Source organism: Vulpes lagopus, chromosome 20 (assembly GCF_018345385.1).
Source record: "Vulpes lagopus strain Blue_001 chromosome 20, ASM1834538v1, whole genome shotgun sequence".
NCBI classification, from domain to species: Eukaryota; Metazoa; Chordata; class Mammalia; order Carnivora; family Canidae; genus Vulpes; species Vulpes lagopus.
The window spans coordinates 7,524,414-7,543,530 of record NC_054843.1 but is presented as its reverse complement, the minus strand read 5'-3'; the positions used below and the strand labels follow the sequence as shown (position 1 = coordinate 7,543,530).

At 37.2% G+C, this 19,117-nt stretch overlaps 1 protein-coding gene across 5 annotated transcripts in view; it reads left to right on the top strand.

Moving 5' to 3' along the window:
- Positions 1 to 19,117, top strand: part of DYRK1A (dual specificity tyrosine phosphorylation regulated kinase 1A) — a 144,352-nt gene that overhangs the window by 104,891 nt on the left and 20,344 nt on the right. For 4 of the 5 annotated variants that reach the window (XM_041735268.1, XM_041735267.1, XM_041735264.1 and 1 more), the window contains 5 exons: positions 1,230 to 1,426; positions 5,767 to 5,886; positions 7,896 to 8,084; positions 12,408 to 12,555; positions 17,034 to 17,320. In XM_041735268.1, the coding sequence (XP_041591202.1) occupies positions 1,307 to 1,426; positions 5,767 to 5,886; positions 7,896 to 8,084; positions 12,408 to 12,555; positions 17,034 to 17,320 (864 nt within the window). In that variant the 5' untranslated portion in view covers positions 1,230 to 1,306. The remainder of the gene's footprint in view (positions 1 to 1,229; positions 1,427 to 5,766; positions 5,887 to 7,895; positions 8,085 to 12,407; positions 12,556 to 17,033; positions 17,321 to 19,117) is intronic. The other variant, XM_041735265.1, reaches the window with a different exon arrangement.

The following is a 19,117-nucleotide window of genomic DNA, read 5'->3' as shown; positions in this document are numbered from 1 at the left end:
CAGTTGGTAAGTGTGGAGCTGAAATTTCAAACTACAGCAGTCTGACTGAGCATCTGTCTGTTGGGCCATGATTCTTGATGTCTCAGAAATAATACTTTAGTAAAAGTTCCCTGGTGCTGAACAGTATGGTCTGTTGCATATTTGTTTTTTTTTTTTTTTTTAATTTTTATTTATTTATGATAGTCACACAGAGAGAGAGAGGCAGAGACACAGGCAGAGGGAGAAGCAGGCTCCATGCACCGGGAGCCCGACGTGGGATTCGATCCCGGGTCTCCAGGATCGCGCCCCGGGCCAAAGGCAGGCGCCAAACCGCTGCGCCACCCAGGGATCCCTCTGTTGCATGTTTGGAGTCAGCTGGTTTATTCAGGAAGACAAGCACAAGAATTCTGGGTCCCCAGTTCATTGGCTAGGGTTTGGCCCTTTGTCTTTGGGTTTAGTCTGTGATTATAAGTATCATTAAATTTAAGAAGAAAGGTCTTTTTTCTTACCTTTTTAATGGAAGAATTAACTTTTATTAATTATCAAAAACTTCTATGGATCCAGTGGTTGATTTTCCATGTCTATACAGTGAAAATCATGACTGTGGTCCCAGCCTCCCAATGGAATATTTATTGTCTGTTCAATACACTTTCGGCGAGCTTGCCAGGTCTGGGTGCTCTGCGTCAGAAGAGTTTGGAGGAATACAGAATCCTGTGAATTTGTGTCTGTGTGTTTGTATGCTCAACTTTTATGTACCGGTGTCATTGGTGATCACTGTTAGGACACATCTTTTACTTGGTTTGAGGGCTGCTGGAATATTGATTGCATACACCTGGCAGGTGCAAAGCAGCATCTCAGCAGTGTTCCTCTGAATGGGTTTCTAAGGAGCTGATCTATTGAAGAGGCCCTTCTCAAGAAATCAAAGATTATTTGTGCAACTTATAGTTCTCAATTGATGAAAATCTCATGTGAAAATAAGTATTGTTGATGATTGTTATTCCTATTGGTTTACAAAAAGATTTACTTAAGATTTCCTCTTACTACAGATGTATGGACGCTCAAATCTATATTTTTTACCATTTAACATAGAACTGTTGTGCCAAGTGTGGTTTCTTGTTTGCACTTTGTAGTTTTAAAAGTTTTTAATGTTATCGAACATCCTAAGGTCCTTATGGAGGGAACTATCAGGTCAAAAGATGCAGGCGTTAAGATATAAATACATCCTTTCAACCTCACTTGTTATCTTGTAGGAGGAGAGACTTCAGCATGCAAACCTTCATCTGTTCGGCTTGCACCGTCATTTTCATTCCATGCTGCTGGCCTTCAGATGGCTGGACAGATGCCCCATTCACATCAGTACAGTGACCGTCGCCAGCCAAACATAAATGACCAACAGGTTTCTGCCTTATCTTATTCTGACCAGATTCAACAACCTCTAACTAACCAGGTAAGTTCACGCTGTATCAGAGATGATTTTTGTTGGAGTGGTAGTTTCTTCCTTAAAATGAGAGAACAGTAAATAGTCAAAAATCATTGAATGGTTTTTAATTTTACATGCCACATGAGATTCTAGATTGATGAGAGATGATGTTAAGAAGTATGCATTAAAAGTTTGTTGGCTTTTTCTTTTTTCTTTGTGTGTCCCACTTAATTAAAAACACTCATAAACCATAACATTCTCTCATTCTGTAATAGGGAGGGGAGAAGTTATTTTTAAAAGAATATTAGTTAAAATAAAGAAACTGAAAGCTTATTTTTATGGAAAAGTGAGTAAGTAGAAAAATGTAAGTTCTAGGAAAACAAGTCAGATTCCATTATCACAAACTTACAGAGCTGATTTTATGATGTTATAAACTATTTTAGTGCACATTTATCATAGTATGAAGCTTCTTAAAATGAAAAAGAAAAAATTGTAATGCAGATTAACTTTGCTGGTCATTTTAATATTCAGGTTAGAGATTCAACTGTTTTTTTAAAAAGTGGATAGTTGGCAGAATAAATTCACAAATTTGTCACTATGCATACATATATGCATGTGTGTGTGTGTACATGTGCATTCATGATATTTCATGAATTAACAGCATTTGCTACATTGATTCTTGGTTTGAGAGATTTTTTTTTTTTTTAAAAAAACTAACTGTAGTTGTAATATAATTTCTTTCCCCAGTGAAATAACGAGGGTATGATGAACGCTAAGGATTTTTTCCATGCACTTAGGAATTGGGGTTGCCACTGTTTTCTTTAGGTCATTTAATGTATTAAGTGATGATCATAAACTTGGAAAACTTCAATGTATTTCTTATGCTGGATTATTTGAAGGAAAGGTCTTTTTTATAAGGTCCTTTATTTCTAATTCAATAGTATGTGGTTTTAATGAGCAGTTGGCTCTAATAAAGGAACATGATTGAGGGCACCCTTGTATATATTATAATAAGATTTTTGTCAATAGTTGGGCTGGCTTTACGATTTATAAAATGTATGTAGTGTGTGTGAATAACATTCATAGTTAATAGTAAGATGAATTATGGCAAGATTTTAAGAATTTGTTTTATGTAGTAAATTGGGAAGTTGTATGTTTGAGAATTGGAGCAGTTGATCCGAATGTTCAAAGCAAGAATGCGTGTATCAGAAGAAAGTTCTTTGGACATACAAAAAGTAATAATAGCATAATGAATCATTTGCATTCTACAGTTGACCCTTGAACAACATGAGTTTGAATTGAGCCAACCCACTTATTGCTGTACTGTATTTTTCTTCCTTATGCTTTTCTTAGTTAATAGTTTCCATTCTCTAGCTTACTTTATTGTAAGAATAAAGTGTATATTATACACAATATGTGTTAATCAGCTGTTTATTGGCAAGGCTTCTGGTCAGTAGTAAGCTATTAGTAACTAAGTTTTTGGAGAGTCAGAAGTTAACGCATGGATTTTCAATTGCACAAGGCCAAGCGTTGGTGTTCCTAACTCTCTCATTGTTCAAGAGTCACCTGTACTTTTAAGTGACAATATGTTTGAATTCATTTTCTCAATTGTTCAAAAAGCAAACTATCAGGCAGGGTACCTGTTTTTAATATTTTACAGCTAAATGGACTAAGCTCCCATCTGTGACTTCTACAAGTATTGAAGCAAATAGACTTGGGGATCCAGCCCAGGTTCTTTCTTTTTAGACAGTGCTCTTCTATAACACCTGGTGTCTGAGGAGGGCTAGAAAAAAGTCCAGTCCTTTATAGTTATTTTTGTGGTTCTATTATTGTAGTAGGTAAGTCAGCACAGTGCCTGTTTTTAGATACAACTAGTGTCTTATTTGGTGGGTAATTTTAAAATAAATAATTCATTTAGTATTTCCATTTTAAGTTATAAAATATTTTTAAAGACTCATATGATGTAAAAAGAATGTCTTTTAATAAACAGTATTCAGCGAGATATTTCTATCAGCCCCAGAAGTTTCTGAACCTAATGAGGCAAATTAGAAGAAGTTTTTCTTATAACTGAAGTAAAACACTAAAACTGTGTGCTGATGTGGCATGGTCTACGAGTCATAAGACATGGGCCCAAGGTCTTGACTCATGGTGTAGTTGTATGAGGTGAGTCAGGTCACATGGGCCATTCTTCTCTCTGTTCCTCGAATGTAAGACTGGGGCCTTAGACTATAACCCCTTGCTCAATCCTAAACGTCTCTAAACTTAAGTCTAGTTGTAAACTTCTGTAATTTTATTATTTGATTTCAATGGTTTCTTATTAATTGCCCTATCAGTATTTTTTAGAAAAGGTTTATTGAACAAGTAATTGAAATGAGCTAATAACTTTAACATTTTATTTCTGGTTATATTAGTGATGTGTTTCATAAAAGTTTTTTTTTTTTAAAGATTTTATTCATGAGAGACGCAGAGACACAGGCAGAGGCTTCTTGAGGGGAGTCCGATGCAGGACTCAATCCTGGGACTCCGTGGCCACACCCTGAGCCAAAAGCAGATACTAAACCGCTGAGCCACCCAGGCATCCCTCATACAAGTTTTTAAGCACAGTCTTGTTCAAAAGATAAATTGAGGAAGAGAAATGTAGTAGAAGTAATTGTAGAAAAGTATGCTTGATGTTAGGAATGCTAAGTCCATTTTCACAGTACCTTCTATAGTTCTTAGATCCAATACTCTGGATGTGTGCTGTCTGTGGTTTTCAGCTGTATCAGTAGCTCTTAAAGTAGCAAGAAAGGCAGAATATAGTGTTGTTCATTCTTCATTATATATGAAAATATGAGATATATATATATATATATATATAAAATGGATAGAGTAGGTATTATTAAGCTAGAAAACAGTTTTTAAATCTAAAATCTAGTGTAAGTTCTGAAGGTTACACTATGGAATCTTTTCAAGAAAATAAAAGATTTGTTTTAGCTCTCATAACTGATTTATTAAGCAGAGGATGCAGACTATGCTTTTCTTCATTTTGTGATCTGTGTCTTCACCCAGAACAGTCCAAGAACTGTGAGCATTGAGGATGTGGGTTTTTCTAGCCCCAGAGCCAGATAGCTGAGGCAGCAGGAGGATGGCTCATCAGCTTGCCATTTTGCTTTGAGGACACTTGGGGAGCCGGAGGGCTGGGAGCAGAGGAGGGGCCTTGCCCCCAGCAGCCTGAGGAACTCCTTCCTGGGTTTTCTTCAATACCACAGGTTTTCTTCCTGCTGTGGAAGGGAAGAAGGGAGCTTGCTCTGTTCCTCTACATTTTCCTGCCTTTATGATGACAGGCAGGAAACGGAGAAGATGTTAAACTTAAGCTTAGGGGCCAGCCACTGTTTAAAAAAGTTATTTCCTAATTGTGAATTTGTGCTTATAGCAGTATAGTATTGAAATACAGAAGCTTTTTGGATACCTAACATGAAATCACAGTGAAAGTTAGCAAAGGGAATGTTGCTTAGTTTGTAGAATTTAGTTTGTTCTTCTCATATAGTTTGAGCACTTGCTCTGTACAAGGTGCATTTGAAACAGTGGAATGTAGTCTGGTGGAAAGGCCAATTGTTTGTGGGCAGAATACATCTGTTTTATATATACAGATGCTCCTGAAATAGTAATTTCTCTTGTGAGAGGTATATAAGAAAAGTAAGGTACTCAGAATTAGCTCATCAGTTTGACCTCATAGGCAGCGTTAGCCAACTTTGGAAGAGATTATTGATATTTTATAAAATGCTAAGCACATAGCACATACTCCTATTGAGCACAGGAAAACCATTGTTACTCAGTAAAAATTACCTTCTTATCCAATTTCTTATATATCCTCTATATTCAAAATTGTTGTCTTAATTGTGTGATTTTGGTGTTTTGACTGCTCCATTTCTGCTTCATGGCCACCTTGCTTCATGGTGCCAAGTGGGTCCTGAAATCCTGTCCTAGGAAGCTGAGTATTGGGTTTGTTTTTGTCTTGCCTGTTGTCAACCAGATCAGGCTTTAGGAATAATTCAGAAATTTTTTTTTGTACGGTGGAGAAGCCTTCATTGGGCAGTATCATGTGTGTCACTTGGCTTCAGAGGTATGTCTGTGATCCCCCTGTTTAATCTGAGGAACAAGATCGAAAGCCTTGGGCAGCTGGTGCATTATCTTCTAATTTCATGTATTTGTTCCAGTGGTTGTCTTCATTGGAATCCAGTTGAAAGAGAGAACGGAGAGAAAATGTATAATCCTCTAATATAGATGTCTTTTTTTTTTTTTTTAATACATATACACAGGTTACAGAAGACAGGGGATTTATACCAGTGCAGTATAGTTAAAGTGCTAGTCTTTTCTGTCTATTTAAGGTGATGCCTGATATTGTCATGTTACAGAGGCGGATGCCCCAAACCTTCCGTGATCCAGCAACTGCTCCCCTGAGAAAACTTTCTGTTGACTTGATCAAAACATATAAGCATATTAATGAGGTAAGACTATTGATTTGTTTTAATAGTGTATCTTACAGCAGAGCAGGAAAGAGAAGTTATTTTGTGGCCTTTTTAAACATATTAAACTTTATTCCCAGTGATTGTGAGATTGATGATTATTGGTAAGTTAATGATTTTATACGTAATTATAATCCTGTAAAGGAAAAAAGACACATTAACAGGGACTGCCAAAAATTAAGAAAATTGTGGATAACTTCTCCCTTTTCTTAAAGTTGCATGTAATATATGCTAAGATATTATTTATGTAATAACTCCTCTCCAAAAGAAGGGAGAGAATAAATACACTGTAAAATTATGCATGTTACAGTTTTGGTTAAATTTTTATATTTAAGCAAATTTTATTTTCTGTTTCTGTTTTTGCCATGGATGTCAGAAGCTCAGAGATCTGTTTAATACCCAAGTTAACAAGCATTTGGCATAGTTTATTTGATATATCTAATTTTTATGTGTGTTCTTTAATTGCAAGAGATTCGAAAGCCTTTTTGGTGAATGTAGATAGAGTAAAAAACATAGCACTTTGAATTACTCCCATTCCAATTTGGCTCTTCCCTTCCATAAATTTTTTTCTGGTGTCTTAGACCTTTGGCTTGATTGCCATTTGCTTCTAGGCTCAGCTGTAGCTCTGTAATTAATTATGAAATGGGCTTTTCTGGAGAAGAGTGGACGTACCTTTGCTTCCTTTCCTCTTCATGGGATTCATACACTCTATCCTACTAAAGGCTTATGATCTATCAGCTCTAGAGCTGGTTTAAAAGGATGTTCCTATGTATATGTAAATTCTACCGCAGTTTGATGCTGCTTAATGCCAGTATCGTTAATATTACTGTAGCAATGTGGCAAGATAAGATTAAAATGAACTCAGTGAGGAACATTTCCGAGTTGGATTTTGTACACAACTGATTTGTTAGAAAAGTGTGCCAAACTAGCTTTTGATTACCTGAAAAATCTGATAAATTATTAACAGTTTATTCATATCAGTTTGTTAATATCTGGTAAATTGTTAACAAAGGTATTGTTAAGCTGTGGTGAAATAAGAGTTTAACGGTAGCTTTGTTGAAGCTTGTTTTTAACTGTTTTGCTGCCTTGTAATCTAGAGTTTTTCTGATGTTATTCTCTGCCGAATAAACTTTATAATTTCCTGTTAGTTACCAATTACTTGGATGATTGCCTAATCTACCAGTTATTTTTTACTGGTCTTAGAAACAATTTTGTAAGAAAAACAGATAGGAGGAAAATAACTGATCAACCACAGAATTTATGGCCTTTGTGTGGGAAAAGGGAGGGAGTGGCTGATTTTCATTCTTACTTTGTTTATAGGCTTAAAAACCAGGCATGTCTCCGAGAGCCTTTTGTATTAATACAGTTCATATGTATCTAAACTTTGAATTCTTAAAACTTTTTGCCTTTAGAATAGAGATGGACGGGCAGAGGGTATGCAGGATATTGATATGAGGAGGATAAAAATGCTCTTTATTTGATTTGGCATTTGCTGGTTACATCAGCATCTATTCCCCACCCGCCATCCCCCACCCCCGGGAAATCCCTCATATTACACTCTTAAGAGCTTTGCCACCTCATTGTACACAAATTATACCCTAGTTTAAGAATTAAATGTAAATCAAGCCCTGTTAAGTCTTGAATGGGCTACTTTGCACTAGTCACATAACATCTATTTATAAAATGTACAAATAGTATAATTTAAAAGTGAATTTCAGTGGAAACATTTTTCGTTGGTTTTTTATCACCGTTATTATGTAATTTAAATAGCAACTATAGAAAATTCTTCTTCATTTTTTGTATTTGTTATAAAGAATAAAAATTCATCAGTTTCTTTCTGATGGTAGACTTGTCTCACTCGATCTGTGTTGTGTGTGTGTGTCTATATGTGTGTGTATGTGTATAAACACACACAGACACATACATATACGCCTCCCACTAACCCCCAAAGATTTAAATTATACAGTTAACACTCTATACTCTCCTTTTAGGTTTACTATGCAAAAAAGAAGCGAAGACACCAACAGGGCCAGGGAGACGATTCTAGTCATAAGAAGGAGCGGAAGGTTTACAACGATGGTTATGATGATGATAACTATGATTATATTGTAAAAAACGGAGAGAAGTGGATGGATCGTTACGAAATTGACTCCTTGATTGGCAAAGGTTCCTTTGGACAGGTAATTTAATGAAAAATGCTGAATTTCCTAAATTAGAACTTCCTAGTGAATTGTGTTTTTACACCTTTCCCTCAGTAGTACGCTTTCAGTATTTGTAAATATATGTAAACAATGGATACATGAGTATTTGGATTATCATAGTTCTTTAAAGCTAGTAAAACTACATCAGCTCTAAAAGCTCCATGAGACTCTTCTTGTCCATGTTTACTTTCTAGAGCTATCTAGTACTTACCTTACTAATGACTGAATGGTAGATTGTAATCACTAATAGGTGGCTTTGCCCCTTTTGTAGTCTGGGGACGATTCTTGGTTGTGAATGCTAGAAATATTTACCTTCCTATCTGATACTCCTCTTCAAAAAGAAGAGAGTTTACTTGGCACAGCAGGTGCCCTGTCACTTTTTTGGAGGCTGGGAAACCCAGAGAGCTGTGCCCTGGGTTTTTCTTTCAACTTATCTCCTATTGTCAGGCTTTGAAGTGGGCAGATGGTCTTTAGGATTTCCTCTTCCTCTTCTCATAGCACCAGCATGGCTGATACTGGGATGGGGTTGTCTGTGATGGAAAGACTCATTCAGCAGCTTCTAGCGAGAAGAGCAAGGAAGGACTCTCCGAGAGGCCTGGTCTTTCTCTCCATTCCTGGCTGCCTCTCCACTCATAGCTCTCTCTTCTTCACTTGCCCACCCAGGCTCACTACACAGCACAAAACCATAAATACGTCCATCTCTTGCATCAGCTGTGCTCAGACCAGAGAGGCATCACACCTCCTTGTTTTGTGTGGTTTTTTTTTTTTTTTTTTTGGTTCTCCTTGCACCTTTTTTTTTTTTTTTTAAATTTTTATTTATTTATGATAGTCACACACAGAGAGAGAGAGAGAGAGGCAGAGACACAGGCAGAGGGAGAAGCAGGCTCCATGCACCAGGAGCCCGATGTGGGATTCGATCCCAGGTCTCCAGGATCGCGCCCTGGGCCAAAGGCAGGCGCCAAACCGCTGCGCCACCCAGGGATCCCTCTCCTTGCACCTTTAAGAAACTTTTCCCTGGCTGGGGACCCCCCAGCTGCTCCCCCTTGTCAGTCCTATCTCAAGTCACTGAGCTCTGTTTGGTGTGAGGTGTGATTTACTGTTGATCTCAGTCTCCTTTGCCTTGCCAACTTTGTGCTGTGAGTCCATTGTTTGCCTGGAGTCCAAACACTTCTGACTTCTCAGTGGTGAGGATAGAATGGGGTTCAAAATGACTTTTCCCAAACTACCTTTTTTTTTATTTGTTTTGGAATTTTTAAAAGTATGGAACCTGCATGTTCTTATTTACCTGTTTCTGCCCTGAGAGAAAGCAAAATATGCCTCTTTTCATACTATGAGGGAAAATTCTTCGTGTGTCAGTCTGATCATGCTTGGGACAAAAAGTATATTATAGGTTGTTAGTAGCCACAGGTGTAGACCCAGAAAAATCGCAGCTCTTCAACTTATAAGGAGATAAAAGGTTGCTAGGAGGCCTCAGTAATTCTGGTGTGGTTCTTTTTTTTTTTTGGTACCGGGAGTGGGGTACGAATCTGGTGTGGTTCTACAAGCCTCATTGTCACCTGCATAAAATACCTGCCTCTTTCAATGAGTTCAAGGAATTTCAGTAATTTTATATAACTTGGGAAACTTTTTCTTGATTAGTAAGCTCTTTTTCTTTGAGTCAGCGTTTCTCAGTATTTTGGGAGTCCCTCTTTATGAAATAATACTTTTTTGTCAGAAATAGCTTCTGCTTCTCTATCAGAGACTCTTAAGGAGAGGCATTTCTGAGGCCCAGCTTTTAGTAAGGTGGTAAGCACCCTACATAGAGGGATTGCTGTCTCCATCTTGAAAGTTACACCACCCATTGAGGCAATTGCCTTCAACAGGACATTTTTCAACTTTTGTGTTGTCCACCATGAAAGTTGTGGCCATATTGCTGACTCTCTAAATTTTGTGTTCCTTTTTCAGTTTTCCCTATTATTTAGTCTTTGAGTTCAGAATGATGTTTTTCTCTTCCCTTTCACTCTAATTTTCTTATACTTTAATTCCAAAAAGCAAGTGAGAATATTTAGGCCTTTGAAGATAGAGGCCTATTTGAAATCGCACCCCATTTCATCAGGTCAGACTCATGCCTTCCTTAGGCTGAGGGGGGTTCACATTCTGGACCTGTCACTCAGAGTAATGTCTTCCATTCTGTCTTGGTCAGACTTCCTCTCAACTCTTCGCCAGACCCTTTGTCAAATAAAAGGCCCCTTCATTTCTTTAGCCAGTGGTTGTTACCAGTCCTGATTGCACATTGAAATTTCCCAGGGAGCTTTCGGGGGTGGGCGTGGTGGTAGCGGAGAGGAATGGTGCCTAAGCTCTAAACCAATTAAATCAGAATCTCTGTGACTGGATCCTGGGCATTTGTATTTTTTCAAACTGCCTGTTGAATGTGTGATTCAGGGTCGAAAACCATTGCTTTAGCATTTAACCAGTTAACTATTTGCTAAGTCAGTAAATAGCTGGGCCCCTGTTAGTGGCCTTTGTCCTGGAGACCATTGGGATCTGGACATAGAACTGCAACTCTTGGCGCTGTCAATATAGTCAGTGAAACAGAAGAATATCAAAACCACTTGGTCAGATGTTTACATGGGTAATCTCTGATTTTAAAGACAATAGATAGTATTTTTTGGAATGGGGTGAAACCAGAAATAATTGCATTTTTCATTCATTTTTTTTTTTTTTAAGATTTTCTTTATTTATTCATGAGAGACCGAGAGAGAGAAAGAAAGAGAGAGAGAGAGGGGCAGAGACACAGGCAGAGGGAGAAGCAGACTCCATGCAGGGAGGCCCACATGGGACTCGATCCCGGGTCTCCAGGATCACACCCCGGGCTGCAGGTGGCCCTAAACCACTGCGCCACCGGGGCTGCCCTGCATTTTTCATTCTAATTTGATTTTTAACTGAACCATTTATAATCTGTCATTGACCATATATCTAACCTTGACTGATATAAATCTTGGAACATGCATTCCATTCTTTTCTTCTCTAGTGGGACTCAGCAAACACATTGAAATCACTTGGAGTTCTGCCTACATCTCCACACTTTCTGAATGTGCTAGAAAGTGGATAAAACTATTGCCTGTTGAGACTACATATATTAATATAAATTAACATTTGATTAGTTATAGTGGTTGTGATTTGTGGATAGTTTTATCTATGCATTGATCTTTCTGATTTTTTTGCAAATTTCTTTGTAAATAATATGAAACTCCTTTAAATGAGTAAAATTAAAATGAGAGGTGTACAAGGTAATATGCTCATGAGCACTCCAGTTTCCTTGACATTGATTCTGTAAGTGTCAAGACCAAGTAATTATGGCTTTTAACATATATCATGGAACTTTCCTGGTCATTTGTGTTAGATTTGTCTTTTGTTATATACCTGTGTTTTAATTTATGAAAATCTAATTTAAGGTTAGCAAGTTATCCACATTTTTCAAATTATTTAGAACCTTTTAAATATTTTACATGTATACTTGAGATTTAAACTACCTTTTTTCTCCCATTAAAAGAACAATTAGAATTGTTTTACACTGTTATTCAGTAAGGTAAGAAACCAAAGCACTTGTCAAGATTTATAACTTATTTCTGTAGGAAAAGAGTTAGTCTAGCTTTTGTTAAAAGAAAACAATATTGGATATTTAGAAATACTGTAAGGACACAAAAGAAATTTAATTGAAAAGACTGACTTTGGGGCATCTGGGTAGCTAAATTGGTTAAGCATCTGCCTTCAGCTCAGGTCGTGATCTTGGCGTCCTGTTATTGGCCCTGAGTGCCAGTCATTCCCTGCTCAGCAGGGAGTCTGTTTCTCCCTTTCCCTCTGTGCCTCCCCCTACTCATGCTCATGCGTGTGTGCTCTCTCTCTCAAATAAATAAAATCTTAAAAAAAAAAAAGAATAGATTGACTTAAAATTGACTATTAAAGTAGTAAGTGGATGATATTGAATGGAAAGGAATAGGTCATCCTCTACTTACGGAGGTCAGAAAAATAAGAATTGGATAAATATATAATTAAAGTTAATTGTAAGGGACGCCTGGGTAGTTCAGTAGTTGAGCGTCTGCCTTTGGCTCAGGGTGTGATCCCGGGATCTGGGATCGAGTTCTGCATCGGGCTCCTCTCAGAGAGCCTGCTTCTCCGTCTGCCTGTGTCTCTGCCTCTTTCTCTGTGTCTCTCATGAATAAATAAAGCAGTCTATAAATAAATAGGGAGATTAATTGTAAAATGTTGTGAAATTGTCACCATTAATGAAATAGAGAATTATTCATCTTTTTTCTCTTTTAGGTTGTAAAGGCATATGATCGTGTGGAGCAAGAATGGGTTGCCATTAAAATAATAAAGAACAAGAAGGCTTTTCTGAATCAAGCCCAGATAGAAGTGCGACTTCTTGAGCTCATGAACAAACATGACACTGAAATGAAATACTACATAGGTAAACAAACAGACAAACAAAGCCATGTGCCCTCACATGGACCAGAAGTTTAAGTTAATGGTTATTTTTATATGAAAATATGTTGAAATTATCTTAAAGCGATAGATTAAAAATTCAACTGTTTATTTCTTTTGGAGCATAAGTTACTTGATGTGGCAGTAATCTAAATCTTGGGGAATGTGCATTCCAAGTGGTCTATAATTTAGAAACAAGAATAGTGTCATATTTTGCAACTTACTAGTGCCATTTGTTTCCTATAATGATGTACTTTTATCCAGGAATCCTCTTTTGGGTAACTTCAGCCGTTTCTAATATAGCTTAGAAATTAGAGGTAAGCTAACCTATTAACCCGTTTTGGAATGTCTGAGCCACGATCTCAGGCTCCTCCCCAGGCTTTGTCAGTTTGGCAGCATTAGAAGCTGTTAAGACTTACTACAACAGAAGAGAGGTAATAGCCACTATTAAATAAACTCCTATTCTATTCCTTGTGCTTTTCTCCATCATCTGTAATAGTCACAGTGGTCCTGTAAGGAAAGTGGGGGAATCCTTATATCATAGACAGTTTATACCCAAGTTCCTAAGGCCCTGCAGCATCTGAACCTAACTTGTGCCTAAATCTAGACTCTGTGTTTCATTGCCTTCCTGAAAACAAAAAGGAGATGGAATTATGAAAACAGTAAAGTCTAGGGGCACTTAGGGTGGCTCAGTGGGTTAAGCATCAGCCTTCAGCTCAGGGTGATCTCAGGGTCTTGGGATTCAGCCTGGCTCCCTGCCTGCTCAGTGGCAAGCCTGCTCCTTTCTCTCCCTCTGCCCTTCCTCATGCACTCTCTTTCTCTGTCTCTCAAATAAGTAAAATCTTAAATATATATATAGTGAAGTCTAGGATCAGTTGATATTTGGGCATAACATCAATAATTCTATCTTCTTTAGTACCATTCTCAGTCAAATCTATGATGCCAGTGATTGTAAGACCACATTATTCTGTGTGCCACTAGGAAACAAATTGTTGCTGAGTATAAATATAAGATGCCATCAATTTTAGTATCGAGACCCTTAGAATCAACTAACTATAGAAGTTCCTGTAGGCATGTGTACATAGCAACTCTGCCTGATAAACATGAGGCTAAATTTTATTTAACAAATGCCTTTTTACGAATAAGTAGGGCATTATGGTACTTGAGTCTGTCCCAAATAGTGGAAACAAACAAACAAACAAAAAAATGAGTGTTTAAAAGTGTAAGGTTCAGGGATCCCTGGGTGGCGCAGCGGTTTAGCGCCTGCCTTTGGCCCAGGGCGCGATCCTGGAGACCCGGGATCGAATCCCACGTCGGGCTCCCGGTGCATGGAGCCTGCTTCTCCCTCTGCCTGTGTCTCTGCTTCTCTCTCTCTCACTGTGTGCCTATCATAAATAAATAAAATTAAAAAAAAAAAAAGTGTAAGGTTCAGATACCAAGATTAGATTTCATTTATGAACACCCTTCATTCCCCAGTGTTACCATAAAATGAACTTACAGTATTAATTTTTCTTGCTTAGTTTGTTCTCTGCAGTTATGATATAATCCCTAGTAATAACATTTGTATTTAAAACCTTTTCATAGTCACTGAACAGTAAGTGTTACAACAGTCATAACTTAGTGTGAGTTTGAGCCTGTTTCCATTCAAGGGACTTTAGAAGCACAAGAAGGACATTTGAAGGATACTTGACTTAAAAAGTAATCTCTGGACATGCCTCCCCAGTTTTTCCTCCTCATTCTTGTGTGTTGTATTTTGAGTGCTTAAGTAGTAGAGAAAACGTTGATAGCATTATTGTAACATTTTAATTCAGCTTTATTGAAAGAAAACATGGCACATATATAGTAAGTATTCAATAAATGTTAGCCACTCATTTGTATATAATAATACCTGTCATTTTTGTTTTTAATAAACTGACTTTAATGATGATTTGTTGCATTAATCATGATAGGTATTTTTTGGGGTGAGTTATTTTTCTAAGTTCTTATATAGGCAGGTGGTCAATGCACAATGTCTCAAGAAACTGAGATTCTGTATTGGAAAACAAACAAGAACTTTAGATTTAGACCTAGCCTTGCTGGGAGAGTTGATACTTAAATTTAAGATGTCACAGAGTCATAACTTTTGTTTTGAAGTGATTGAGAAATATAATTCATTTGAATGAGTTTTGTAATCTTAAGTTGTTGAAACTTTTAAAAAAGTCTACTGCTTTACCATGAGCATAATTTCTCACCTGGATTATTGATACCTGCCGTGATCTAGTTAAAAGAAAATTCAGTTTACGCCTAGAACAGAGTCTTGCTGACTCTCCATTATCCCCAAAGTTCAGTTAAAAAGATCAGTAAATATAAATATATTTGTGCTTGAAATTTCTTTGACAGTGTCTTTAGCTCAACACGTTGTAGATACTCAGTAAATGAATAATGAATTGGGAAGTCAAGTGGAACCAAGTAGATTGATCTTCCATTGGAAGAACTTTCTTTTTTTGAGTAGGCTCCATGCCCAATGTGGGGTTTGAACTCGTGACCCTGAGATCAAGAGTTGGGTGCTTTACTGACTGTGCTAGCCAGGCACCCCCATTGTAGAACTTTCTAATCACAGAGCTGCTGCTGCTGCTTCTTTTTTATTTTTATTTTTTTAAAGATTTTATTTGTTTATCAATGAGAGACACAGAGAGAGAGAGACAGGCAGAGACATAGGCAGAGGGAGAAGCAGGCTCCCCATGTGGGACTCAATCCCAGAACTCTGGGATCATGACTTGTTCTAAAGGCAGACACTTCAACCACAAAGCCACTCAGGTGCCCCTAATCACAGAGCTTCTTAAAAGAATTTTTATAATTACATTGGAATTCTGACATCAGTTACTTTTTTGCATTCTTTTTGTGGCTACTATCTAATCAAATTAAAACTCTTGACCATGTCTCTGGGGGTCTTTTTTTTTTTTTTTTTAAGATTTTATTTATTTATTCATGAGAGACACACACAGAGAGAAACAGAGACACAGGCAGAGGGAGAAGCAGGCGGAACTCGATCCCGTGACTCCAGGATCATGTCCTGGGCTGAAGGCAGGTGCCAAACCGCTGAGCCACCCAGGGATCCCCTCTGGGGGGTCTTTGTTGCATGTGGAGCTGTTTTTAATATTAAACCTGTGAACCTCAGTGATTATTAAGAGCAGATATTATACATTCTTATGTAACCTTTAAAGATTCTTTTTATTTGTTGAGTGTTGAGTTGTACTGTAGACTCCTGTAGAGTCATTTAGTATTTGTATTGTTCTTTATCCTAACTTTGGATCATATGTATCAAGAATGATGTAAAAACAATCATGCACTGCTGCACTACTCCGAGATGAAGGCAGTCCAGGACAACACAGTGTATCCCCCCTTTCTCAGGGACCAGACATCGAATACCACCATAGTTAGTTCCAGATAGATCTGTAGAGAAACTTTTGTTTTTATGAAACTAAAAGACCAAAATGAAGGTAACCTTGACAGATGGTGGTTTTATGTCAATCCAATTGAGTTACAAGGGTTCAGTTTGGTATATATAAGAATTTTACAGGGAAGGGCAGCACTTTACTTTATTGAATGACCTCATCTGATGTGCAGTCAGTGTTAGTACTAAAAGCACGATCTTTGAAGCAATTTAGTGAGTATTAAGCCTTTTTAGAGGGTCAGCAGTCATAGCATGTAATGGCTTCTTACACTCTTTTTTCATTCATAAGTCTTATAATTTATTCTTGTGATTGAGCTTCATTTTCAAGTTTCCCCAGACCTTCTGTTTTGCACAAGATATCCCATATACCAGCTTGATGAACATAATCAGATGCCTTGATTATGAACTCTAATATCTTGTAAAGCATGCTTTTCAAATATTTGCTGTATTTGCCTAAAAGAAAAAAAGATCTATGTCTTTTGACAATTGTTGCAGGAAATTACTAGTGAGATGTAAGGCTCAGCACAGCGGAATGTGGATATGTATCAGAGCCGGAAAGCCTTCCCAGAGAGAGCTGCCAAGTACGGCACTGTCACAACCTGGAGATCCCCGTGGGTGGAGCTTAGATGAAGTTTTGAGGTTGGGCTCTCAGGAAGTAAAAAATGCGTTCTTGTAGAAGTGAGCATAAAGTTACTGAAGTATTCTCAGTTCTGTTTGTCACTTTGCTGCTTGTGTTTCCAGATCTGACTTCATTTTTTTTTTTTAAACAAAACATTTTAGTGGTACTTCTAACATTATATTGCTTATTGGCAGACACCACACCTGTTTAATTCAGCAGACGAACAATTTAGATATTCCTGACTGATTATAGATTGTGCTATTACTGCAGAATGCCGATCTCCAAATTTTAACTTGATTTTCACTCTCCATTTGACATTGAAATGTTGTAGATTGTTTGAGAGTTCGTGCATACATTAGTCTCATTTTATTGGTGTGTATAATTTAAAATGAAACTTTTTTTTCTCTTTCAGTGCATTTGAAACGCCACTTTATGTTTCGAAACCATCTCTGTTTAGTTTTTGAAATGCTGTCCTACAACCTCTATGACTTGTTGAGGAACACCAATTTTCGAGGTGTCTCTTTGAACCTAACACGAAAGTTTGCACAGCAGATGTGCACTGCACTGCTTTTCCTCGCGACTCCAGAACTTAGTATCATTCACTGTGACTTAAAACCTGAGAATATCCTTCTTTGTAACCCCAAACGCAGTGCAATCAAGATCGTTGACTTTGGCAGTTCTTGTCAGTTGGGGCAGAGGGTAAGTATATTTTAGGACTTGGGAATTAAGACAATTAAATAAAATAGTGTTGTTAGATATTGAAGTGTTATTATTTATATCTAATTTGGAAATAATTTCAGGATGGTTATATTTAAAATGTGCCACTTGAATCACATTGTGTTAAGCCTATTGTGAGGGAAATCTCTCTTAAAATGCAAATATAAGATTCTGAATTAGGAGGTATTAGTTTTTTAAACGTGGATTTGAAAAAAAAATCATATGTATGCCTAAAAGGGAGAGAGAATAGGAGATGAGTGAATTAAATATTAGGTGATTTGTAGCTATATTCTGTAAGTAACGGGTTTAGTATGAATTTGGGGATTTTCCAGTACTAGAACACTGAATCTGTGCTGTGAAATACTTCTTGAAAGGTAGATCAAAATAAATGTTTTCTTTAAAAACTGATGTGTTACAGTATAGGTAATTTTGCATTACACATGGTGATATAGTACAGAAATTACACAGTTGGTTAGACATACTTGTTTTGATAAATAAGTGTAAGTCTCTTTTTCCCTATATAAATTTTGACACGTGTCCTAACTGGTTTTCCTCAGACTGCTAAAAACAGACCTATCTGTAGCAATAAATAGATTCAGGTTTAGCTAAGAAACCAGATTTTTCCTGCTATTCTTTCTAGTGTTACGAAAGCTACTCTTAACAGTGTTGCACATATAAAACAGAAGTGATAGGTTGCTCTTTTCTTGAAAGGAATTAAAATCATTTAATAATATTTTATTCATTTTTAAACCCTGTTCCTGTTTACTTGGAAGTGCTGAAACTGCATTTCTTGGGGGAAAAACATGAAAAACCACAACTAACATTCAGATACTATTATGTATTGGCTTTCTAGTTTTCTTTTTTCCAAATTAGTGAGAGTCTTGTCCTGTGCAGTTTTTTCCCCATGTTTTAAATATGGCTGGTTATTTTAATCATGAAGATTTATAGTCAGCTCACAGGGTTATCTGGCTTGTTTTTTTCTGCAACTTACTCATTGGTAGCAGTGTTCTGTAGATCACTGAGATAAATTGAAGGATTAGAAAGCAAAGTTTGCAGTTTCAGATGCCCCTGAAAATCAGAAGATGTGCATAGTTGTTCATGTGGGTAAAGTATATCGTGAATGGAAAACACATGCCCATCTTGAGAGTCCTTTGAATGGATTTGGATTTGGAAAAATTTCCCCCCCTTTTAAATAAAATCATATGTTCTGTACTAATACCAAGTACTATTATGTCTCACCAGCCAAACTAAGACAATTAACCCTTTAGCTCAGTGAGGTTTAAATGTGGGTTTATCAGATTAGAATGAGAGATCCTTTCTAAAATACACATGTGGTGGCCTTACCCTAGATCTACAGACTCAGTCTCAGAAGGTGGCAGGGCTGGTGTATTTCAGGGGATTTAGGTGCACAGCGTTGGAGATAACCAGACGGAATAGGTGAGAAATAAACTTCTTGCAGAAGCTGTGCAATAAGACGATTTCAGTAGTAGGGAGTCTTTGCGGCTTTACCAATGCTGTTGGCCTATAGATACTTGGAAATGTAGTAACTTCCTCCTGGCCCTTTTGAATTTCAGTTTCTTCACTCTGATACAGCATTAAGGTTGAAGTGACCAGCTTATGGGGGCATCAGATTACTCTTGGAGATTTGGCTGGAGTTTTAGATGGGAGCCACAAAAGTATTCATGAGAAAGCAGCACCATGCTGATTGATGGCTGCCTAGTTTGAGTGTTAAGTGAGGATGTTTAATTAGGATTTTGTTTGTTTCTTTCTCTTTTTAAA